The following is a 23,413-nucleotide window of genomic DNA, read 5'->3' as shown; positions in this document are numbered from 1 at the left end:
TTGTAAAATTACAACAAAATTAATACAAAAACAAGGAAGGGGAGAACAACAGGTTTTGTAAAATTGAATAAAGATTTTTTTTCTCTTGATTTTCAAGGGTAAAATTTTCCACTGAAAATTACAATTTTGGGCCTTTAATTAAACTGACCTTTAGCCTGCGGGCGGCAAGTGGTTCTGCCTTTGCAACCAGTGCAGACCAAGATCAGCATGCATGGTCTGCACTGTTCACTCACTATTCAGTTGGTAAATTTTTAGTGAACACCCCTTCGAGTAATAAATGGTACTGCCAAAACTGAATGATGGACCAGTCCATTTTAGAAATTTAGCAGGCTAAAGGTTAAGTTATCTTCGAAATCTAAGTTTCTACTACCAGACTTTGAGACATGTACTTAGATATTGCAAAATAAAGAAGAAATTCTAAAGAAGAAATTCAAACAGAAACACTCTGTTACAGATTTGGCGGACAAAATTGTAATTCACTTCTACAGTACTAATATATACTTTTATTATATAGCTATATAAATTCTGTAAAAAAATCGGCTTGTATTTTACAAGTAAATATGAACAGGCAGAAAAAAATTCCATATTGTACCTTTTGTATTGTATGTTACAGGAATATGCATGACCTGACACAGTTCTATAAATAGCTCACATAAAAACTTCAGTAAGTTCAATTTTAACATCGATAAACATTGAAAATTTCGTTCAATAACAAAACATCAAACAAAAAGGTGAAGATATATAATAAAAGGGTCATTATAACAGTAGCTAGATCTGGGATTTTGTATTAGGCTCTCGCGGATTTTGCAAGGTAGGATCACAATCGGCGCCTGTGCGCCTCGTGAGATCCGATCTTGCAAAAGTCCATTTCAGCTGAATACAGCATCCCAGATCGAGCTACTATATAATAACCCTATTATATGCATGCTGGAGAATCATTGACTAAAGGTCAAGCACTATATATAATATCAAGGACTTAAAATAACCAAGTAATCTTTATATAGTGTTTATCTTACTTATTTAGTCAGTCATGCCAGACTTTCAAATTTTCCAATATTTATTGTTTGTATATTAGTTTCATGCCTACGAGGCTGACCTACCGGTATTTAGAGCTGCATAGGAAAGGTATAAATTTTACCAAGTCAGAAAGAGACCTTGACATGAGTCAGCAATAAGAAACTTTCAATTGGTGGCTACACTCCATCCGGTCATAGTGCTTAAAATTTCACTTCCTAGTTTACACTGTACTTGGGATCCTTGAAAATATGATATACATATATATATATTATATATATATATATATTACAAACTTTTATCACTATTCCAAATTACCAGTATAAGTACTTTGGCACTGATTATATACATTTACAATTTCACATCTCTAAATGAACTCATCTGACAAGTATGGAGGGTTAAACATCTGCATATAAAACCAGATCTCGATATTTCAGAGAAGTAAGACTGCCTTGGGGTATTTCTTACTATTTTTGACTAGAAAAAAAAATAGAGAACTTTCATACTAAGCCGTAATTCATTGTCACTTAATTGATTAATTGACTCTGTACAAAGAGTTTAGTAACTTTTTAACTGACTGAGAAAGTGATACTGCTTGTAGAACTGTATTGCTGCATTCTGATATCAGACTTATTCAAAACAACAACAACAACAAAACCACAGCAGGGTTGTTATTATACAGTTATTGACATGTTGAGGTCAATATGTGTTTCACGGACCTGTAAAACACATATTGACCTCAACATAAGTCTTTGTTATATTATATGTCCTTCTCAAACGCACTCGTTTGACTGGCCCATATTTCATATACATAAGAAAAAGTGATACAAGAGTCATTATCACTTTCGTGGGTCAGTATCGCTTTTTGCGGACCCGCATGTGCACTCCTTTCGACAAATCAAATGAGCGCAATTGAAAAGGGTGTATAATATTATTGAATATATGAAGTATAAATATAATTGATATAATCCGACTCCTTTTTTTGCCTTGTATGATTAGAAGACAGGAGTTTTAAATATAGTTGAAGATGTTACGAGTGCTATTTACATTTTCTAAATATTTTTATGAGATTAAGATACCCGGTAGTCTGTAATGATATTATTTTCTAATTCTTTTAAATTCATAGAAAGTGTGAATGCGTTAAGAGTGTTTTCATGTGTATTGTACGAGTTTAGCCATTTGAGTTTTTGGGTAGATGTTTGTTGTTGTAAATAGTTCTGCGTTGGTAGAAGACTTTTACAGTTGAGCCATTTTTCATTAACAATTAAGTATTTCCAGCTTCGACTTTAAATGCTAAATTTTCTATTTTTTCTATCACTGTTATATCCGAACATGATTGTGATAAAACTTCTTAAGGAAAGGAGAAACCTATAGCAACAGACAACCCTGCAAAATTTCAGCTGTATTAAATTTACTAGACACAAAGTTATAGCAAACTGAGTCTAAGTTTGAATTCTCATTTCAAGAACGGCTTATCTGATTTTTATGAAACATGTCAAGAATATCTGTCTGTATAAAAAAAGTTTGTAACTGGGCCATCTGATATGTCTAAAACTAGCTCACTAGGAGAATTCTTCAACACTCCAGAGGCCACATTTTTTACCTCGTTTTCATGCAACTTGGCCTGAATGGTCTACATCTAACTGGATACTGCGTCATATAGGATAAGAACTACCGTAAGTCATGTGAGCGATACAGGGCCTTTATGCCCTTCTCGTTTGCATTTTTATCCCCAAAATGTACAAATTAAAGAAACATCTACTCAACAAGTCAAATGGTAACACTATTAAAGTTGTTAGAGATTTTTTGTTTAAGTTTTTGTTTTGAGATTACATGTGTGCTATACCATCCTAAACATGTTCTACTACACTACATTACATATGAATTATTACATGGGCGCTGTTATTTGACGAAGAATCAATGGGTTTTCAAAGAGTCTCAGCTTAACGACCAGATTAAAGAGTGTTCCTATTAATATAAAAAGAAATCTTGCAGTAAACATTATTTTTTTACACCATAACATACATGTCAGTTTGAGGACACAATCAGTTATATACCACTTATCCTTGTACAGGACACTATAAAACCAAAACCAGGTTCATAGGTTATAAAATGTGTCTTACAAGTCCAGCGTCTGGTATGACAAATCTGAGCTCAACTTGAAATAAACCAGTGGCCCGAAACAGTGTTATAACCTCAAAACCAGCATCTGATTGGATGATTTTGAGCTAATTCTGGAAATTAATCAACCACAAGGTTGCATTCTGTGGGATGGACAGAAAATGCATGAGCTAATGCTGTCAGTCTGCCTTTGAATGATTAACTTAAGCTTATTAAAGAATTTGGATATGTGATGATATAGTGTAACAATGAACATATTTAGGATGGCTTTTATAGGAAAAGGTATGTTTCTAAAAGTATTGTGCTAATATATTATGGCAATTACCAACACCCATAATTAAGAACGTTGTGCTGCATTTATTTGTTATGAATTATTGTAAGTTCTTTATCAGAACATTACAACTGAACCCTTAGGTCTGTTGGAATGTCATAAAATATGTCAGACCGATATACAGAAATCTCAACTGTATTGTTTATTGATTATGTTTTTGCAGTTACAAAACCTTCAGTGTCATAACCTTTTTAAACAGTCATACAAATGAGCCATGCCATGAGAAAACCAACATAGTGGCTTTGTGACCAGCATGGATCCAGACCAGCCTGCGCATCCGCGCAGTCTGGTCAGGATCCATGCTGCTCGCTTTCGAAGCCTATTGCAATTAGAAAAACCGTTAGCGAACAGCATGGATCCTGACCAGACTGCAAGGATGCACAGGCTGGTCTGGATCCATGCTGGTTGCAAAGCAACTATGTTAGTTTTCTCATGGTGCGGCTCAAATAAGATCTAGAATTTTTATATCATACTCCACTGAGCGTTTTATTTCAATACTCCTGGAGTTGTCATTTTTATGCATACGAAATGTGTTTTGAGATTTTTTATTCTCATTTTACTTTTTATCATTTTAAGAACATAATTATTAAAATACCGTATACGTTCTACTCTAATTTTGAGTGTTTAAAAAAGCTAATAACACCATAGTAAACCAGTAACCTGTCGCTTTGAGTATTTTAAACAGAAGGTTACATTTTTATTCCTTTGTTTTAGAAAGGAATTATAGATTTTTAAGAAACAAGTTCTTTTTTAGCGTGTTTTATTGTAATAAAACCTACTTTTTATCAGTGTCAACTCCTTTAATTTCGTGGGCATCAAATTTTCTAGTTCTGATCCAAAGGGCTATTTCTGGGAGGTTGAGGTAGGCTTATAGATGTGGATTTCCAAATGTAATAAGAAGATATATGTAAAATTATATAGGTTTTTTTCCTTGTTTGTTGGGATTTTATTTTCTTGACTGACACAACCACAAAACCCACGAAAATTCGTCCCCTGACGAAAATTAATGATTTCACAGCAACCAAGAGTCTATATTGTTACTGCTTTGTCCTTTTTTGATAAAAAGTCTTTAATGATACTAAAACTTCTTTTTATTATTGAGAATAAAACCAATAATGTGTTTAAACTTTTTTATTTGTTGGCAAGAAGATGATATTATACATGTATGCATGCTTGCAAGAATATTTTGCTTTTTACTATAATCTATTCAGTTTGTTTTAATATTTCCAGAACATTAAGTTTGGAAAAAAAATGTTATTGTTTTCAGATGTTCATTGTTAAAAATTACATGCTTTAAACTGATGGATCTCAGAACTGAAATATTAAACTAGAATGCGGTAAAGTTCTCTTTACTATTCCAGTATAGTCAACCCAGAGCTAAAGGCGACATGTGAACCATCTGGCTCTACTACTTCAATTACAGATTTAAATATCAATGTTTCTCATTACAGATCTGGTGCAATTGTTCTGGACATGTCACAAAATCATTATCTTATGTACATTTTTGCATGTCCACGCGCATTTATTGTATAATATGTATAATATACTGACTAAAAGTTAGGGTTAGGATTACTATGGTTACAAAATATTTACATTAAAGATACTTGTCATTCAAATTGCTTGAATCCGGTATATACTGAAGTCTGTAATATATCACAGGTGCACCAGATCTGTTTTTTAGTCACAGTCTTTAAATATCTGCACTGGTTAAAATGTACTTTAAAGGTCCAATACTAAGGAAAGTGAACATTTTAATTTCTTTTAAAAAGCACAGAAACTATTTCATTTTATTGGAAAATGAAAGTTGGTATGTAGAAATTCGAAATAAATCGCAGTATGTACAATTATTTTTCTATGAAGTATGAAGAAAGTTAAAAAGACCTGGGGGGTCATTCTGTCGATTCATTGAAATTTCAACATAATACACATACATTTCTTTGAGTTCCAAAGACCTTCTGTAAATTTTGACCTGCCAATCTTCATTATTTAGTGTCTTGCAGAAGTCTATGCACTGGCTATGAAAAAAATTGCCAACTCACTTTCCCTTAGTAATGGACCTTTAACCTGTGAATAAAGACCACTTAAAAGAACCACTTAAAAGAACCACTTCTTTGACTTTCCTAGTAATGGCTGTTACATTTGTTTGTATTTAATTTTTCCGACTAGAATTATACTAGAAACAAATGAAAAAGTATAAAATCATAACTAACAAATGTACAGAATCATCGCTAAAAAAGAAAATATTTTATTCAAAATAAAATGGCAGGTATAAAATAATAACACATGCAACAGAAAACATAAATGTAAAAAAATATGTATGTGAAAAACATTAATAGTACATGTACATGAACCATGGCATAGCAAAATAGACATTTACATTTAAAAGACAAGTTTTCCTCTGAAATAATATTAACTTTTCACATGCAGCTAGTCAAGTGGATAACTTCACTCACATAAAGAAGCATTTATCACTGTGTGCACCATGGTGACAATATATCAACAACTACATATGCGAAGATGTGTGATTTCAATTCTACATAATTTTGAAAGTCTCAGATTAAATTGCTATTGGTACCTGTTAATATGATTCATATTTTAAGCGAGTAACAAAATAAGTTACAAAAGATATTCCATCAAAATGTAATTTGCGATTCATAAATAAGAATTTCCTGTTCCAGTAGTTACATGTAAGAAAGGCACGGTAAAAACAACAGGCAATTTCAAACAAGAGATAAAATACTGCCAGTAAAAATGCTTAACAATTTCATGTTTGCAATAAACTTTATTTTTGACAGTTATATTTTGCCTCTGGTGCAGTTTTAACCTGCGACATACTGATGAGGAGTACAGTAATCTAACACCACCATCAAGTGCTAGGCCTCCTAGTGTGTAGCAGCTCTCCAGCCATTTCATTTTCAGGGTGATACAGACATACAAAATAGTAGTACATTTTACCCAAGGACCAGATATTTCTGAATTTATAGGAAATGAATATTTCATTGCTTCAGAAATTACACTGTCAGGATTCTGATTTCTAACTCGATCTCAGGCCTGTTATTTGTAGTAAAATGTGCATAATTATACTTTTTAACAATTGAAGATCAATTGCTTGTTTAAGATATTGCTGACCTATGTTTTAGTGGTACTTTGTTTGTTATTTCTACGTTAAGGTAATGGACCTGTAATGACGATCATCAATTTCCGTTTGTTTACATGTTCCCATTATGCAAATGAGATTCTCGGTTTGTTATGAAAAATAATTTCCAGTTATATGCCCGGGAGATAATGAAATTGTATACTAATGATATGTAATCACGAGGGAGTTGTCAAATGTCATTATGGGTCCCCCGCCTGAAGAAATATCAAAAGAATGATTCTAACATCTACAAGCAAAAAAAAAGTTCATAGATCCATTATTTTAAACATGTGATAGTTTATGTGCTGTTGTAAATAGATTGACGTATATACATATTTTAAGTTAGACATATATTCATTTGTACAAAAAATCACTGTAACTTTCAAGATTATTTTCTTTGCTATGTGTTAATGGTATTCTAATATTAAAGATAAATAATATACGAAAAAGATTGTTAATATACAAGATCACTAATAACAAAAGTAATAAGTAATAATAAAAATGCCTTCAAAAGATTACCGAGTTCATTTTATATTATAGGGGTCTAAATGAGTTATGAACAGGAAAGTTCAAAGTTGCGTTATTGTTAGATTGGCTTTGTGTCGACGCAGTTCAGGTCCTATGGCAACTTTTCAACCTTAACTGTATCCTTTAGGACTTAAACTTGGGTAGAACCACCGACCTTTCATAATACACCTGGATGGTTTACCCACATTAAGACCGAAGATTGACTTGAACGAACAGAAATGAAGGGCAAGTGATTCAAAGCGAGTGACCTGACCCATTCATCCATGAAGGCCATTTGAAATGATCTTAACTCCAAAAGCATAAACAGTTCAGCATCGAGATAAATATAATAGGAAAAAGGTCTTGATTTACAGCAACAAACAACAACCTTGTATGCTAAGTACACTGAGACAGAAGAACAGATAAAGTTCACTTGAACTTACAAACTGAATTTTGTTTAGTGGTTTATAATACTATTATGAAACAGTAATGACCCATCCTGTCACCTTATCTACCGGTATATAAGGTTTCTGACCTTTATTTCAAGCACCTCGTCCTGAGATTTTATCAGGACATCCTTCCCACTACATTACTAGAACACAGATAAGCATACACAATGTACAGAAGTTCTTTATGCAAGAAAGTTTTATCCCCACCCAACAACTCACAGCCACACCCAGAGTCAAATCTTATACAATTCTTAAATATATGTTCTTAAATATGTAAACACCTCATGGAATCAGCAACAACAAAACATTGGGATACTAATGTGAAATAATTATCATTCTGTTTAACAAATCTTTGATTTATGTAAAACATCTCTATTAACCCTTACCATGCTAAATTTCTATAATGAATTTGTCCATCTTTCAATTTGGACAGTACCATTCACTGTTAAATGGGGTGCTTACCAAAAAGATACTGCCTGAATGGTGAACAGTGCAGATCTTGATTAGACTGCATGTTAGGTTGATCATGATCTACACTGGTAGCAAAGGCAGAATCAATTGTGTCCAGCATGATAAGGGTTAAAAGCATATAATTTTTCCAAAGTGTGCTTCTGTGAAACAGACCCATGACACTAAACTGAATTAAACTCTTTTTGACTGTGACAAGAAAGGGGTATTTCAGATTTGAGAAAGTAGTTAAAGAGAAAGAACATATCTGTGCATGCTCTTTAAATGTGTCAGAAACAGATTTTGATACCAAAAATCAATGCACATCTGTTAAAACGCTGCATACTGATGTCACATTGACATATTCACCAACATACAGCCCCTAAGAAAGAGTGCTACCACATTTGATATATCATTTTATATGAAAGAAATTTCAGAATAGAAATGATATACCAAAACAGTGTTACACTTAATTCACACACACATAATAAATCACTGTAAGTCTATGGACCTTTAAGTGAATGTTAATTCCCGCTTTTTTAACACTATCAAAACAGGTTCACGCCAACCTACTGTATTGGTGGCATACATGGCCATGAAACAGTCCTCCCTACTTCATCCACTTCTTTATGGTGGAGGTGTGGGGAGGGTTATGTATGTGGGCAGCTTGAAGGAATCTGGTAGAGTCACACAAGTTACATCTGTGTTAAGTTACTTTTTATTTGGACAAGCACTTTCAGAAGAGTAGATTTTTTTATATTTTCCTTAATTATAGCCATACAGAGCAGAGAAAACTAGCCCTACACCCCAGGCAGTTATTCTTTAATAACAAATCAATATTACTTGAAGGAATTTGATAGATAGTCATCTTAGGAACACTGCTGTCAAATAATTTTGAAATCAGACAAGCAGTTTCAGTTTCAAAGAAGCAGATTTTTCAATTTTTCCTTTTTTCCAAATAGTCATCTAGAGGAAACTAGTAATCTAAAGAAAACTAACCCAATCCCTGGCAGCTACATGTAAGTTTGTTAAAAAAAAAAGCAAAGATTTAAAGCAATTTTGGTAGAAGGTCATTTTAGGAACATTATTGTAAATGAGCCAGTAGTTTCAGAAAAGAAGATTTTGAAGTTTTCCATGAAGCAAAGGAACATTTCTGCAAAAAAACAAACTATTTCAGAATTAAGCCAGCTGGTCTTCAAGGAACATTTTTTATAGCTTTTCTTTAAATTTGGTTGCCATGGCAACTAGAATCCTTCCTGATAACCTGGATTCACAGATGTCTGAAAGAGGATTACCCAATGACCATTCAGGTGAACTTCGGTTTAAGTTGGCTGGGTAGTTTAGAATATTTGTATTTGCCAGACAATGGACATCCAACAATGCTAATGAGCACTTCATGCTCAGGTGAGCTAAAAGCAAAAATACCCATATAAAAATATATATATATAATATTATAATTATCACATTCTTCTTGCATTACAAATATGAACAAAAACAATTTTTTCTCTGTCAGAGGGATGACGCATCTTTTTGACTTGACCTGTGAAAGAGGTCCATCCACCTGATACTGTGAATAATATGAACACTGTCAGTCTCCTGCGTCAACAAAAGTTCTCTAGCTCTGGAGCCAGTTTAAATGCTCGTCTGTACAGTTCTGCTGCCTTCATACATTCTCCTCCATTCTGAAACAAATAATTCCTTTTTAAAAGGATATTTCTATTAAAATACAGTCAAACTTGGTTAAATCATACTCATTAGGTGCAGAAAAGTTTGGTTTAGTGATTACCCTTGCGAGGAATATGGATTCATGTGTTTTCATTAAACAAATGGGTCAAACTTAGTAAGTTACCAGATAAGTATTTTTCACCATTGAAATTTATATCTCTAACTGTTTTTATCTATTTATATAGAAATTTTGCCCTGCCCCTAGTGTTATGACAAATTCAAGCAAAGGAAGATATTTCATCACTTTAAGATCAAACTAATGACTTATAATACCAGTAATAAGAAAATTAATATCTGATAAAAATGGGTTGTAAATGGGAAGGAGATGTAAGAGTGCTGGTTAATTCTGCATTTGCTTAACACTTTGCTAGCTTTTGCAAGTGTTAATATCCAAGAAATGGTAGATTTTAAATCACAACCACACAATCTGGGTCAATATTATCATCTTTTGAATCTCAATAATTGAGGAAAAAACAAGGTGTTTTTCTAGACATTATATCAGGCACAGATTTGCAGCTTCATGGCTTCCACAAATGGAAGAATTCCACAACCCCAACACTGTTTTGAACTCATAGCAGTGACTAGCTAGTAAGTCAGAACTTAACTGTTCAAAGTCAGAGAAATATCTATTAATATCATTTTCCTAGCCACCCTAAAAGGTCATTTATCAATCATGGCATACCTCCAGGTTTCTGCCCATTGTGAAAATTTCACTGCCTTCACATATTTTCCACTGAGATTTTACATACCTAAATGGTTTCTGCCTGTCGTAAAAGTGTGACTGCCATCACATACTCTTCACAGAGATTCTACATACCTCCAAGGTTTCAACCTGTTGCAAAAGTTTCAATGCCTTCGCATTCTTTTCATTGAGTTTTTGCATACGACTGACTCTTAAAGTTTCTGCCTGTTAACATCTTAATGCCTTCACATATTTGTCATTGAAATTCTACATACCTCCAAGGTTTCTGTCTGTTGTAAATGTTTCAACGCATTCACATACATATACTCTTCACTAATATTCTACATACCTCCAAGGTGTCTGTCTGTTGTAGATGTTTCAACGCATTCACATACATATACTCTTCACTAATATTCTACATACCTCCAAGGTTTCTGTCTGTTGTAGATGTTTCAATGCATTCACATACAGGTACTGTCTGTTGCAGATGTTTCAATGCATTCACATACATATACTCTTCACTAATATTCTACATACCTCCAAGGTTTCTGTCTGCTGTAGATGTTTCAATGCATTCACATACAGGTACTGTCTGTTGTAGATGTTTCAATGCATTCACATACATATACTCTTCACTAATATTCTACATACCTCCAAGGTTTCTGTCTGTTGTAGATGTTTCAATGCATTCACATACATATACTCTTCACTAATATTCTACATACCTCCAAGGTTTCTGTCTTTTGTAAATGTTTTAATGCATTCACATACATATACTCTTCACTAATATTCTACATACCTCCAAGGTTTCTGTCTGTTGCAGATGTTTCAATGCATTCACATACAGGTACTGTCTGTTGTAGATGTTTCAATGCATTCACATACATATACTCTTCACTAATATTCTACATACCTCCAAGATATCTGTCTGTTGTAGATGTTTCAATGCATTCACATACATATACTCTTCACTAATATTCTACATACCTCCAAGGTTTCTGTCTTTTGTAAATGTTTTAATGCATTCACATACATATACTCTTCACTAATATTCTACATACCTGCAAGATTTCTGTCTGTTGTAGATGTTTCAATGCATTCACATACATATACTCTTCACTAATATTCTACATACCTCCAAGATATCTGTCTGTTGTAGATGTTTCAATGCATTCACATACATATACTCTTCACTAATATTCTACATACCTCCAAGATTTCTGTCTTTTGTAAATGTTTTAATGCATTCACATACATATACTCTTCACTAATATTCTACATACCTCCAAGGTTTCTGCCTGTTGTAGATGTTTCAATGCATTCACATACATATACTCTTCACTAATATTCTACATACCTCCAAGGTTTCTGTCTGTTGTAGATGTTTCAATGCATTCACATACATATACTTCCTAATATTCTACATACTCAAGGTTTCTGTCTTTGAGATGTTTCAATGCATTCAATCAGTACTGTCTGTTGTAGATGTTTCAATGCATTCACATACATATACTCTTCACTAATATTCTACATACCTCCAAGGTTTCTGTCTTTGTAATGTTTAATGCATTCACATACAGTACTTATGTTTCACTATCATTCACATACTCCAGGTTCTGTCTTTGTAATGTTTAATGCATTCACATACATATTCTGTTCTAGATTTTCACATTCACATAAGGTTCTGTCTTTTAGAGTTTCATTGCATTCATAATTCATTACTCTTCACCTATTTCACATTCCTTGGTTTCTGTCTACTTAGACATTTTCATGGCTTCATATATTCTTTATTTTACATCTAACCTCCAAGGTTTTTGTCACTGTTGAATTAATGCTTACTTTCAATATTTTTCCTACATTTCTATCAAATTCTTAAGGTTTTGCTGTTTAAAGTATTTCACTGCCTCAAATTCATCACTAAATTTTGATCCACATTAATTACTTCCAAAATGTATAACTAAAATATTAAATGTTTCATAATTATTCTGATAGTTAATTTTAAGTGTTATTTAATTATTACATCCCGATTAAACGTTAAGGCAAAATAAAAACTTTTGTGGTGACAGAAGTCTAAAAAGCACATATCTAGACTTGAATATCCCCTTTGTTAAAAGCATCACCCTACTACGAGCCTGTAGGATACTATTTTTTTCATATTTTTTTTCTAAAATATATTTGGATTCAAAATGGCAACTCTTTTTACCCACATACTTTAATTTATAGTAATTAATTTTAGCTGACTTGTGAAACAAGTTCTACAACTTATATTAATCACTCTTGATGCTTGATTCAAACATGTAGTGTTGAAAATCTGTCTATCTGTCTTAGTGGCCACTCTGCATTCTTTCCACTGACAGAAGAGCGAAGGTTTGGGACAGGGGAATGAAGTTTAACCATAAGACAAGAGCTGTCGGATGACAGCGCGCTCGACTATTCGAAGAATTGATTGAAGAATGGGGTCAAAATATTTCCATAGATTTTCAGACTAAACAAAAAAATGGATTAAACAAAAAATGTTCCTGTATTTGTGGATTTCGATTAGTCTTGCACTAAATGGCAATGTGTGACCATGATGGCAAATATGTTAAGTTATATGTTAGGCAAAACATGGACTTATATGAAAAATTTAACTAATTCCTAAGTCCAAAAAGGGCCATAATTCAGTCAAAATAGTTGACAGAGTTATGTACTCTTGCCTACAGATGGAAATTGTGTTGATAAACTAGTGTTAAAAGTTTCTAAGCCACAGTTCAAACAGTTTTGACAAAACGCTGACTTGTAAGAAAAACTGAACAAATTTCAAAGTCCAAAAAGGGCCATAATTCAGTCAAAATAATTGTCAGAGTTATGTACTCTTGCCTACAGATGGAAATCATAATGATAAACAAGAGTTTAAAGTTTAAAAGCCATATGTCAAATAGTCTTGACAAAACATGGACATTTACAAAACAGAACCAATTTCCAAGTTCAAAAAGGGCCATAATTCAGCCAAAAAAGAAGAGAGAGTTACGTACTCTTGCCTATTGATAGAGACTATTATACTGAACAAGATATAAAAGTTTCAAAGCCATATGTCAAACACTTTACACAAAATATAAACTGGTACGAAAAACTTAACCGAGATTTCTAAGTCAAAAGGGGCCATAATTCAGTCAAAATGCTTGATGGAGTTATGTACTCTTGCCTACAACTGGACATTGTGATGGTAAACAAGTGTTGAAAGTTTCAAAGCTTTATCTCAAAAGAGTTTGTCAAAATGTGGACTGGTACGAAAAACTTAACCGAGATTTCTAAGTCAAAAAGGGGCCATAATTCAACCAAAATGCTTGATGGAGTTATGTACTCTTGCCTACAACTGAACATGGTGATGGTAAACAAGTGTTGAAAGTTTCAAAGCTTTATCTCAAAAGACTTTGTCAAAATATGAACTGGTACGAAAAACTTAACCAAGATTTCTAAGTCAAAAGGGGCCATAATTCAGTCAAAATGCTTGACAGAGTTATGTACTCTTGCCTATAACTGGACATGGTGATGGTAAACAAGTGTTGAAAGTTTCAAAGCTTTATCTCAAAAGACTTTGTCAAAATGTGGACTGGTACGAAAAACTTAACCAGGGTGTGACACCGACGCCGACGCCGTGGTGAGTAGGATAGCTCTACTTATTCTTCGAATAGTCGAGCTAAAGAATGTAAATTATTTATTTGTGTACACTTACTTTAACTGTGCACCTTCATGAAGTCTATGATGATTAAATAAGATTCCAAGACCAGCTTCTGGTTGTACAGAACATATGATATTCTTCTCCTCAGCACAATATTTCCCTGTTTCTACATCCTGTATAACATACAATAACAAAACATTTATATGGCATATATATCTTATACTGGGACAATCAATGATTATTTATTTTTGTTGGGTTAAACATTACATAGACACATGTGACTTTTCAGCCTTTTGTGGTTGAGTGTGTTCGGGTTTAATGTCTTTTTCAACAATTTTTCAGTCATATAAACGATGGTGTCTACTTGTAGCAGTGAGCACAATGCCCAACTTTATAGTGCTGCCTCACTGGAATATCACGCTGACGTGGCATGATACCCCACCCAGTCACATTATACTGACACTGGGCTGACCAGTCCTAGCACTATCCTCTTAATGCTGAGCGCCAAGCGAGGAAGCTACTAGTACCATTTTTTATGTCTTTGGTATGACGCGGCCGGGAATCGAACCCATGACCTCTCACACTCGAAGCGGACGCTCTACCACTAGGCTACCAAGGCAGTACTTTTGTGGTTGAGGAAGACACCAATTGCCCCTCCAAGCATTACTTCAGACACAGATGGGCATCTAGGCAGAACCACCAACCTTCCAATAGCCAGCTGGATGGTTTCCTCACATGAAAGAACTCTACACCCTAAACAGGGTTTCAAACCCACAGTGGGGAGGGGCAACATCAACTAGAGCTATCACTAAAGGTGATGAATGTACCCCCTGCATGCACTGAAACAGTACATTACAATTTGACGCACACAAGATTGCATAATTATGTGGACTGTATGTATATACAGTATAGTAACAAAAAACAAAGTCCCATAACTATGCAGAATTTTATCTAAAAGAACGTAACATGCACCATGCACAACTAGGGTTGGTACTGATAACTTGTGTGAAGTTTCATTAAATTGTGTGCAAGGGTTTGGAAGATTAGGCGCGCACAAGATTGCATATGCAGACTGTATGTACATAGTATGTTAACAAGAAACAAAGTCCCATAACTGTGCAATTTTTGTTGTTGAAAGAACCTAACATGCCCCATGCACAACTACTGTTGTTACTGATCACTTGTGTGAAGTTTCATTAAATTGTGTCAAGGGAATGAGGAGAGATGGTGCCCACAAGATTGTGTCTATGTATATAGTATAGTAACAAAAAACAAAGTCCCGTAACTCTGCAAAATGTTTTTCTGAAAGAACCTAACATACCCCATGCACAACTACTGTTGTTACTGATCACTTGTGTGAAGTTTCATTAAATTGTGTCAAGGGGATGAGGAGAGATGGTGCGCATAAGATTGTGTCTATGTATATAGTATAGTTACAAAAAACAAAGTCCCGTAACTCTGCAATTTTTTTTCTAGAAGAACCTAACATGCCCCATGCACAACTACTGTTGTTACTGATCACTTGTGTGAAGTTTCATTAAATTGTGTCAAGGGGATGAGGAGAGATGGTGCACACAAGATTGTGTCTACGGACAGACGGACGGACAGACAGAGAGACAACCTGAAACCAGTATACCCCCCCTTACAACTTTGTTGTCGGGTGGTACAATAATCATACTGATAAAAAATAACACAAAGCTAGTTTTATATTGTTTATAACAAGTGAATTAATTATTGCCATGCAATACAGGGATCCCTGCCAGGTGTGGACTTATTATCTCAACTTTAGTATAACCTAATGATCAGATATCTGTCAATGATGTATAAACAATATAAATATACATTACAATATGCTAGAATGCGAAGTGTCTGGATTTGAATTTACATGTCTGAAAATCAACAGTTGTTAATTTCTTTTGACATCTATCAATATTTTGTTTTAAATGAATTTGATTTTTAAATTTGTAGGAAAATAAAAGAAAACTAGATGCCCATAGGTAACATGTCGAGCCCGCCCTTTGACCCCTAACTGTGACCTTGACCTTTGAGATAGAGTCCTTCTCATTGAGTTAAACATTCATGCCAAATATAAACAAGATTCCTCTGAATGCATGTCAAAGTTATCTGATATGACCTTTGACCTCCAACTGTGACCTTGACCTTTGATATTGGAACCTGGGGTTTGTGCATAACACTCCGTCTCACTGAGGTTAATATTCATGCCAAATATAAACAAGAGTGCAAGAATGTTACAATATAGGCTCGTCATAGCAAATTTCTTAAGTACCTGTATGTGAAGTCATTCTTGCATTTGACCTTTGGCCTCTTAAGTGTGACCTTGAACTTAGACCTAGGGACCTGGTTCTTGTGCACGACACTCCGTCTCATGGTGGTGAACATTTGTGCCAAGTTATATCAAAATCGCTTCATGCATGACGAAGAAATGCTCCAGACAAAGTTTTCATTCTTGTATCTTTTGACCTCTACGTGACCTGACCTAAGACCTAGGGACCTGGTTCTTGCGCATGACACTGTCTCATGATGGTGAACAAATGTGCCAAGTTTCATCAAAATCCCTCCATGCATAAAGAAGATGTGCTCCGGACAAAATCTGTGGACGCCGCCCACAAGGGGCGTTCCCATAATACGTCCCGTTTTTACCATGTGTGTCAAATTATTCTGAAATCGGACCATGCATGTCAAAGTTATGGCCCGGACACGAACACCACCCTTTCCCAAACACACACACGGACATGGGTAACACTGTATGGCCCCCCCCCATTTTATGGTGGGGGCATAAAAACTTCAAAAATCTTCTTGTCTGAAAGTTCAAGGCCCAGGCCTTTGATATTTAGTATATAGCATTCCTAGAGGTTCTCTAACAAGATTGTTCAAATTATACACCTGGGGGAAAAGAGGCCCTGCCCCGGGGGTCACTTGTATATGAATTATAAAAGAAAAAATACTTAAAAGTTATCTATTTCCTAGACCTATTTCCTAGCAGTCACTTGACTGTGACCTTGACCTACTTCTTCTTTTTTAAGTTACAGCCTTGAAATTTGGAGGATATATACAGTTTTGCACACCAATCTGACTTTCTGTGACCATAAATGCAACTTACTGACCAACTTTCTTAATATTTTAGCATCAGTTTGACATTTGAGACATGTAGCCCTTATTACTCAGATGAGCGATCCAGGGTCATCATGACCCTCTTGTTTAAAAACCTGTTTAATGATAAATAACCCTTACCTTATATAGTGTTTGACTCTCGTCAACAAAATTTGTAGCCCCACCTGAGAAACCACCATTGAGATACAACATAAATGTTTTTAATGATCGTTCTGAGGGACTTGCATCATAATGACCATCAAAATGGGGGGAAAAATGTCCTTCAGGAAAATATCGGCACAGTCGAAATATCTGAAAGAAAAAGCACCATTAAAATACCTTCTTAGTATGCATACTATAAGTGGATAATTCTGCAGGTAACTTTAATGACTTCAGTTGCATTAAATACAACTAGAACTGTCACAGGAGTGACAAATTATACCCCCACAATACGGCTTTGTCACAAAAGTAAGCCAATGTCAAAGTCGAAACCTCAAAATCAATAGGGGTCATCTGTTGGTCATGATCATCCTACTCTATCAAGTTTCGTGATCCTAGGCCCAAGCGTTCTCAAGTTATCATCAGGAAACGTTTAAACTGTTCCGGATCACTGTGACCTTGACCTTTAGTTTATACTAATTTGTTTTTAGCTCGATTGTGATGAAAGCTTCAAGCCTATTGTAACCACTCTTGAGTCCGCTTCCTGGAAAAACCAGTACTGGTGTTGTATGAGAAGTCATGGCCTCAGTGAGACTCGAACATATGACCTCTGGATTGAGTGGCCGACACCTTATCCACTAGACCACCACTCCCCATAAACCTTGACCTTGATCTTTGACCTGCTGACCTCAAAATCAATAGGTGTCGATCTGCTGGTCATGACCAACTTTCATGATCCTTGGCACAAGCGTTCTCAAGTTAACGTCTGGAAATGGTTTAACTGTTCCAGGTCACTGTGACCTTGACCTTTGACCTACTGATATCAAAATCAATAAGGGTCATCTGCTAGTCATGACCAACCTCCCTATCAACTTCCGTGATCCTAGTCCCAAGCTTTCTCAACTATCATCTGGAAACTGTTTAACTGTTCCGGGTCATTGTGACCTTGAACCTTGACCTACTGACCTAAAAGTTGAACCTGACCTGTATTTAATGATGTTACACCTGTGTACCAAAATTTATGATCCTAGGCCCATACATTTTCAAGTTATCATCCGGAAACCGTTTCACTGTTTCGGGTTATTGTGACCTCGACCTTTGACCTACTGACCTCAAAGTCAAACTTGACCTGTATTTTATGATGTTATAACTGTGTAACAAAATTTATGATCCTTGGCCCAAGCGCTCTCAAGTTATCATCTGGAAACCGTTTAACTGTTCCGGGTCATTGTGACCTTGACCTTTGACCTACTGAACTTGAAGTCAAACTTGTTTTTTGTTTTGGATTTAACGCCGTTTTTCAACAGTATTTCAGTCATGTAATTGCGGGCAGTTAACCTAACCAGTGTTCCTGGATTCTGTACCAGTACAAACCTGTTCTCCGCAAGTAACTGCCAACTTCCCCACATGAATCAGAGGTGGAGGACTAATGATTTCAGACACAATGTCGTTTATCAAATAGTCACGGAGAACATACACCCCACCCGAGGATCGAACTCACGATCCCGCGATCCGTAGACCAAGGCTCTACCTACTGAGCTAAGCGGGCGGGCTGAAGTCAAACTTGAACTGTATTTTATGATGTTACACTTGTAAACCAAAATTTATTTAAATCTGTTAAGCCTTTCTTGAGTTATTGTCCGGAAACCATGAAAACCAACGGACCGACAGACAAGTTCACTCCTATATACCCCTTACTTTTGAGATATTTGCCCGTGATTAAAGAGATTCATAAAATTTTAATTTCAAGTTATTTTAAGAAATTATTTGAAATTTTTTCACATGTCAACATTTTCATTATTGTATTTTATTTTTAAAATAAAATTGCCATTTTCATCAATTTGCAGAAGGGTTGCCAATTACTTTGTTTCCATATGCTGGTTCCAGGCTTTATTTGAATTTTTCTTGACCAGTCACAAAAATTAGACTACCTAACCTTACGATCCTAGGAAAATATTGAGTTTTTAGCTCGACTATTCAAAGAATATAGAGCTATTGGACTCGCCCGTGCGTCGGCGTCCGCGTCAGCGTCCCGATTTGATTAAGTTTTTGTATGTGTAAGCTGGTATCTCAGTAACCACTTGTGGGAATGGATTGAAACTTCATACACTTATTCACTGTGATAAACTGACTTACATTGTACAGGTTCCATAACTCGTTTTTGCTCTTTTACAAAATTATGCCCCTTTTTTGACTTGGAAATTTTTGTTTTTTTTGTATGTAAGCTGGTATCTCAGTATCCACTAATGGGAATGGATTGAAACTTCACATACTTGTTCACTGTCATGATAATATTTCCTGATAATCTTAATTATAAGGTATATAGGGATGACAGGAGTGAAGGTCAAGGCGGAGGAGTGATGATAGCTATATCTAACTCACTGATCAGCCAAGAACAACCAGACCTCAAGACTTCATGCAATATAACCTGGGCCAAAATTACCATCACTGGCCTTAAAGATATCCATGTCGGAGCCTACTACAAACCCCAAGAATTAGACGCCGACTCCCTGTCCCAACTTTGGTTATCCCTTAGTAAAATACCCAAGGGCAGCATAGTATGGCTACTTGGAGACTTCAACCTCCCCGACATTGACTGGTCAAAAGAGTCCCCTAAACAAACTTGTAAAAACAGATCCTTTTATGAAGAATTTATTGAAAGATATTCCCATTATAATCTTGAACAAATAGTTAAGATCCCAACTAGGTTATCCAACACCCTTGATCTCTTCTTTACAAACCATCCATCCCATGTCCACTTGGTCAAATCCCTACCGAGTCTAGCAACCTCGGATCATGATATAATTTTTCATGAATTGAATCTTAATAGGGGCCGCCCAACCCAACCTAGATGCCCTATAAAACTCTAAACTCTATGGGAAGGGCTAAAATCTGACATGAAGGCTTTTGGTGCTAGCTTTCTCACCGAAAACCATTCAGACCCTGAAGTAGCGTGGAATTCATTCAAGGACCGCCTTAATGAATCCCAGTCAAAACACATTCCATCTAAAATGTCTAAACCCCGTGCCGACTTGCCATGGTTAACCCCAAGAATTATCGGGCTTATACACAAGCGTGATAAATTTTACCAGAAACTACACAAATCTCCCTCCCCAGCCCGCCAACAAAGATTCAGATCCCTTAAGTCTTCTATCCAGAAGCAGATAAGAGCCCAATACTGGTCATATATGGAAAGTATCATATTTGACCATGACTCACAACCTGGTAAAAACAAAAAGTTCTACAGTTTCATCAAGCACAACAAAAAAGAAAATGTCGGCATCGCCCCCCTCAAATCAGATGGTCTTACCTATACGGACCCCATCCAAAAGGCCACTATCTTAAACAATTTGAATCTGTCTTTTCCCCTCCCCAGCCCCTTAGACTGAAGCATATATGTTCCAACGTTCTCTCATCCCCAGTCTCCAAGATGAATAAGATCCAGGTCACCACTGAAGGTGTGGAAAAACTGCTCCATGGCCTATCCCCACATAAAGCCTCAGGACCTGATGAACTATCCCCACGCATCCTAAAAGAACTCCACCATGAGATTGCTCCTGTACTTGCCCATATATACAGGTTATCTCTCGAATCTGGCCTAGTACCCAGTGATTGGAAAAAAGCCACTGTAGCACCCATATTTAAAAAAGGTCTCAAGTCTAAACCTAGTAACTATCGCCCAATTTCCCTAACTTGCATTGCTTCTAAACTCCTTGAACACATTGTTGTTTCCAATCTTATGACCTATTTTGACAAGCATAAGCTACTTAGCCAGTTCCAGCATGGCTTTAGATCAGGTCACAGTTGTGAGACTCAGCTCATTAATTTCACTCAGGAACTTTACAATAACACTGAACAGGGTCAACAAACAGATGTTATTGTCATGGACTTCTCCAAGGCGTTTGACAAGGTCGATCACATAAGACTAATTTATAAACTACAAAGCCTTGGTGTCAACCCACAAATTACCAATTGGGTCAAATCTTTCCTGTCCAACCGATCCCAGAAAGTCGCTATTGATGGTCATTTTTCCAGTGAACTTCCTGTACTGTCTGGAGTTCCCCAGGTGTCTGTTCTTGGGCCATGTCTCTTCCTGGTATATATCAATGACTTACCAGACTCGGTCAAATGTAACGCAAGAATGTTTGCAGATGACACCATAATATACCTTACCATCAACTCCATTTCAGATAGTGTATCTCTGCAACAAGACCTCATTAACTTAGAAACCTGGGAGAAGACATGGTCCATGGAGTTCAACCCGGACAAGTGTGAAGTCCTTAGAATCTTTAGAAAGAAAAATCCCATGGTCTACCCCTACAAACTTCACAACATAGAGTTAAAAACTTGTGAGGCAGCTAAATACCTAGGCATAACCATTTCCAAAGATCTAAACTGGTCCAAACACATTGACAATATCACTTCCAAAGCAACTTCCACTCTTCGCTTCATACAACGGAATGTGAAAACTGACAATAAAAAGGTCAAAATTGCTGCCTATAACACCTATGTCCGCCCTCAACTCGAGTACTGTTCAAGCTTCTGGCATCCCTGGCAAAAAACCCTCACTAGCAAAGTCGAAAATGTCCAAAGGTCAGCTGCTAGGTACGTCATGTACGACTACAGTTACACCAGTAGTGTTACACAAATGCTGAAAACTTTAGAATGGAATACACTCCAATATAGAAGGTTACACAACTCATTAGTAATGTTTTATAAAATAAGGACCCAGACAGTTGCAGTCGATCAATCTCATCTTATTCCAACTAGAAACCTAAACTACTTAATCCCCATGTCTCACACTCAGTACTTTTCTAACTCCTACTTCCCAAGGACCATCCGTCTCTGGAACTCCCTACCAACTTATGTTAAATCTAGCCCCAGTCTCGGTATCTTTAGAGAGAGGCTGGCGGTGGTCAGTATGTAATTCTTTTGCCTCTGCCCCATTTTAACTGTAGCATACTGTCTTTTTTAGCATTTCTTTAACAACTGTTTCTCTGACAGCGCCGCCCAGTGATAGTTGGAAATTGACGGTTGGGTGAAAGATGTAGATGTAGATGTAGATGATCTGACATGTAATGCACAGGTCCCATAGCTCTACTTTTCATTTTTACAAAATTATGCCCCTTTTTCGACTTAGAAATTTTTGGTTAAGGTTTTGTATGTAAGCTGGTATCTCGGTATTCACTAATTGGAATGGATTGAAACTTCACAGACTTGTCCACTGTCATAAGCTGATATGCACTGTGCAGGTTCCATAACCCTGTTTTGCATTTTTACAAGATTATTCCCCTTTTTCGAATGTCTTCATTCAATTGACAAGGCTGTTGAATAATCAAGTGTTGCTGCCCTCTGACAGCTCTTGTTTTTCTTATGGGCAATATCTCCACTCGTGTCAAATATTCGAAAGACTAAAATAGTGGAGGAAATTTCTATGAAATTTTCATCACTGCCGACGCTTCACATGTTATAGGTATAATAAATTCAAATAAAACTTACATGTATCAAAAGGGGATTCAATTCCTCATTGATTTATATAATAATTAACAATAATTTCCAAAGTTATGAATTTTCTAGTGATTTAAACCTATGTATGTACTGTACACCATTAACGTTAAACGGTTTACTGCGTGTACACGCAATATGTGCAAGAGATAAAACCAGTAACTTTACACAACTGTATACTGTGATTTATCCTCCATCATTTTGGTCCTTCGAAGTTTTGACATTTAGATTACAAATATAAAACAATCTGAACGTTGATTATTTTGACTAGGGATGACTTATTTTATGATCTGATATTTTATAGTTGTCATCCCTCTAAGTCTTACCCACATTTGCATTTTACTGTTAGGAAAACGAAGACATTAATTTAAAAAATCTAAAGAAGTCGTAAAATACTGGTCAGACATGCTTGCTCTAATTAATCAAACATATTCATGTTATCAATAGGTTGAATATATCTCATAATTTTAAACAAGAGATTTAAATCTTTGGAAATACGATGTAAACAGAAGATATCTACCCCAACACTGATTTCAATACACAGCGGACGGCTTAAACTACAGAA

The 23,413-nt window shown here is 35.6% G+C and overlaps 1 protein-coding gene across 1 annotated transcript; it reads right to left on the bottom strand.

Moving 5' to 3' along the window:
• Positions 1 to 4,582: 4,582 nt before the first annotated feature.
• On the bottom strand, positions 4,583 to 20,096 carry LOC123532923 (uncharacterized). The gene is made up of 6 exons (XM_053520251.1): positions 20,085 to 20,096; positions 17,326 to 17,496; positions 14,134 to 14,246; positions 12,441 to 12,482; positions 10,548 to 10,629; positions 4,583 to 9,687 (listed from the first exon to the last, which is right to left on the bottom strand). Exons 1-6 carry the CDS (start codon positions 20,094 to 20,096, stop codon positions 9,607 to 9,609), a joined length of 501 nt encoding a protein of 166 aa, XP_053376226.1. The 3' UTR covers positions 4,583 to 9,606.
• Positions 20,097 to 23,413: the final 3,317 nt, after the last annotated feature.

This window comes from Mercenaria mercenaria, chromosome 1, assembly GCF_021730395.1.
Source record: "Mercenaria mercenaria strain notata chromosome 1, MADL_Memer_1, whole genome shotgun sequence".
Taxonomy (NCBI): domain Eukaryota; kingdom Metazoa; phylum Mollusca; class Bivalvia; order Venerida; family Veneridae; genus Mercenaria; species Mercenaria mercenaria.
Note: the sequence above shows the minus strand (reverse complement) of the source record. Positions and strands in the feature narration are given on the sequence as shown.

Excerpts from the sequence above, each read along its gene's own strand:
- LOC123532923 (XM_053520251.1), bottom strand. Across the intron at positions 10,630-12,440 it reads TTATTTTGCCTTAACGTTTA|TTTAAGAGTCAGTCGTATGC; the intron begins ATCGGGATGTAA and ends ACAGGCAGAAAC. Across the intron at positions 9,688-10,547 it reads AACAGGTTGAAACCTTGGAG|AATGGAGGAGAATGTATGAA; the intron begins GTATGTAGAATC and ends TATTTGTTTCAG.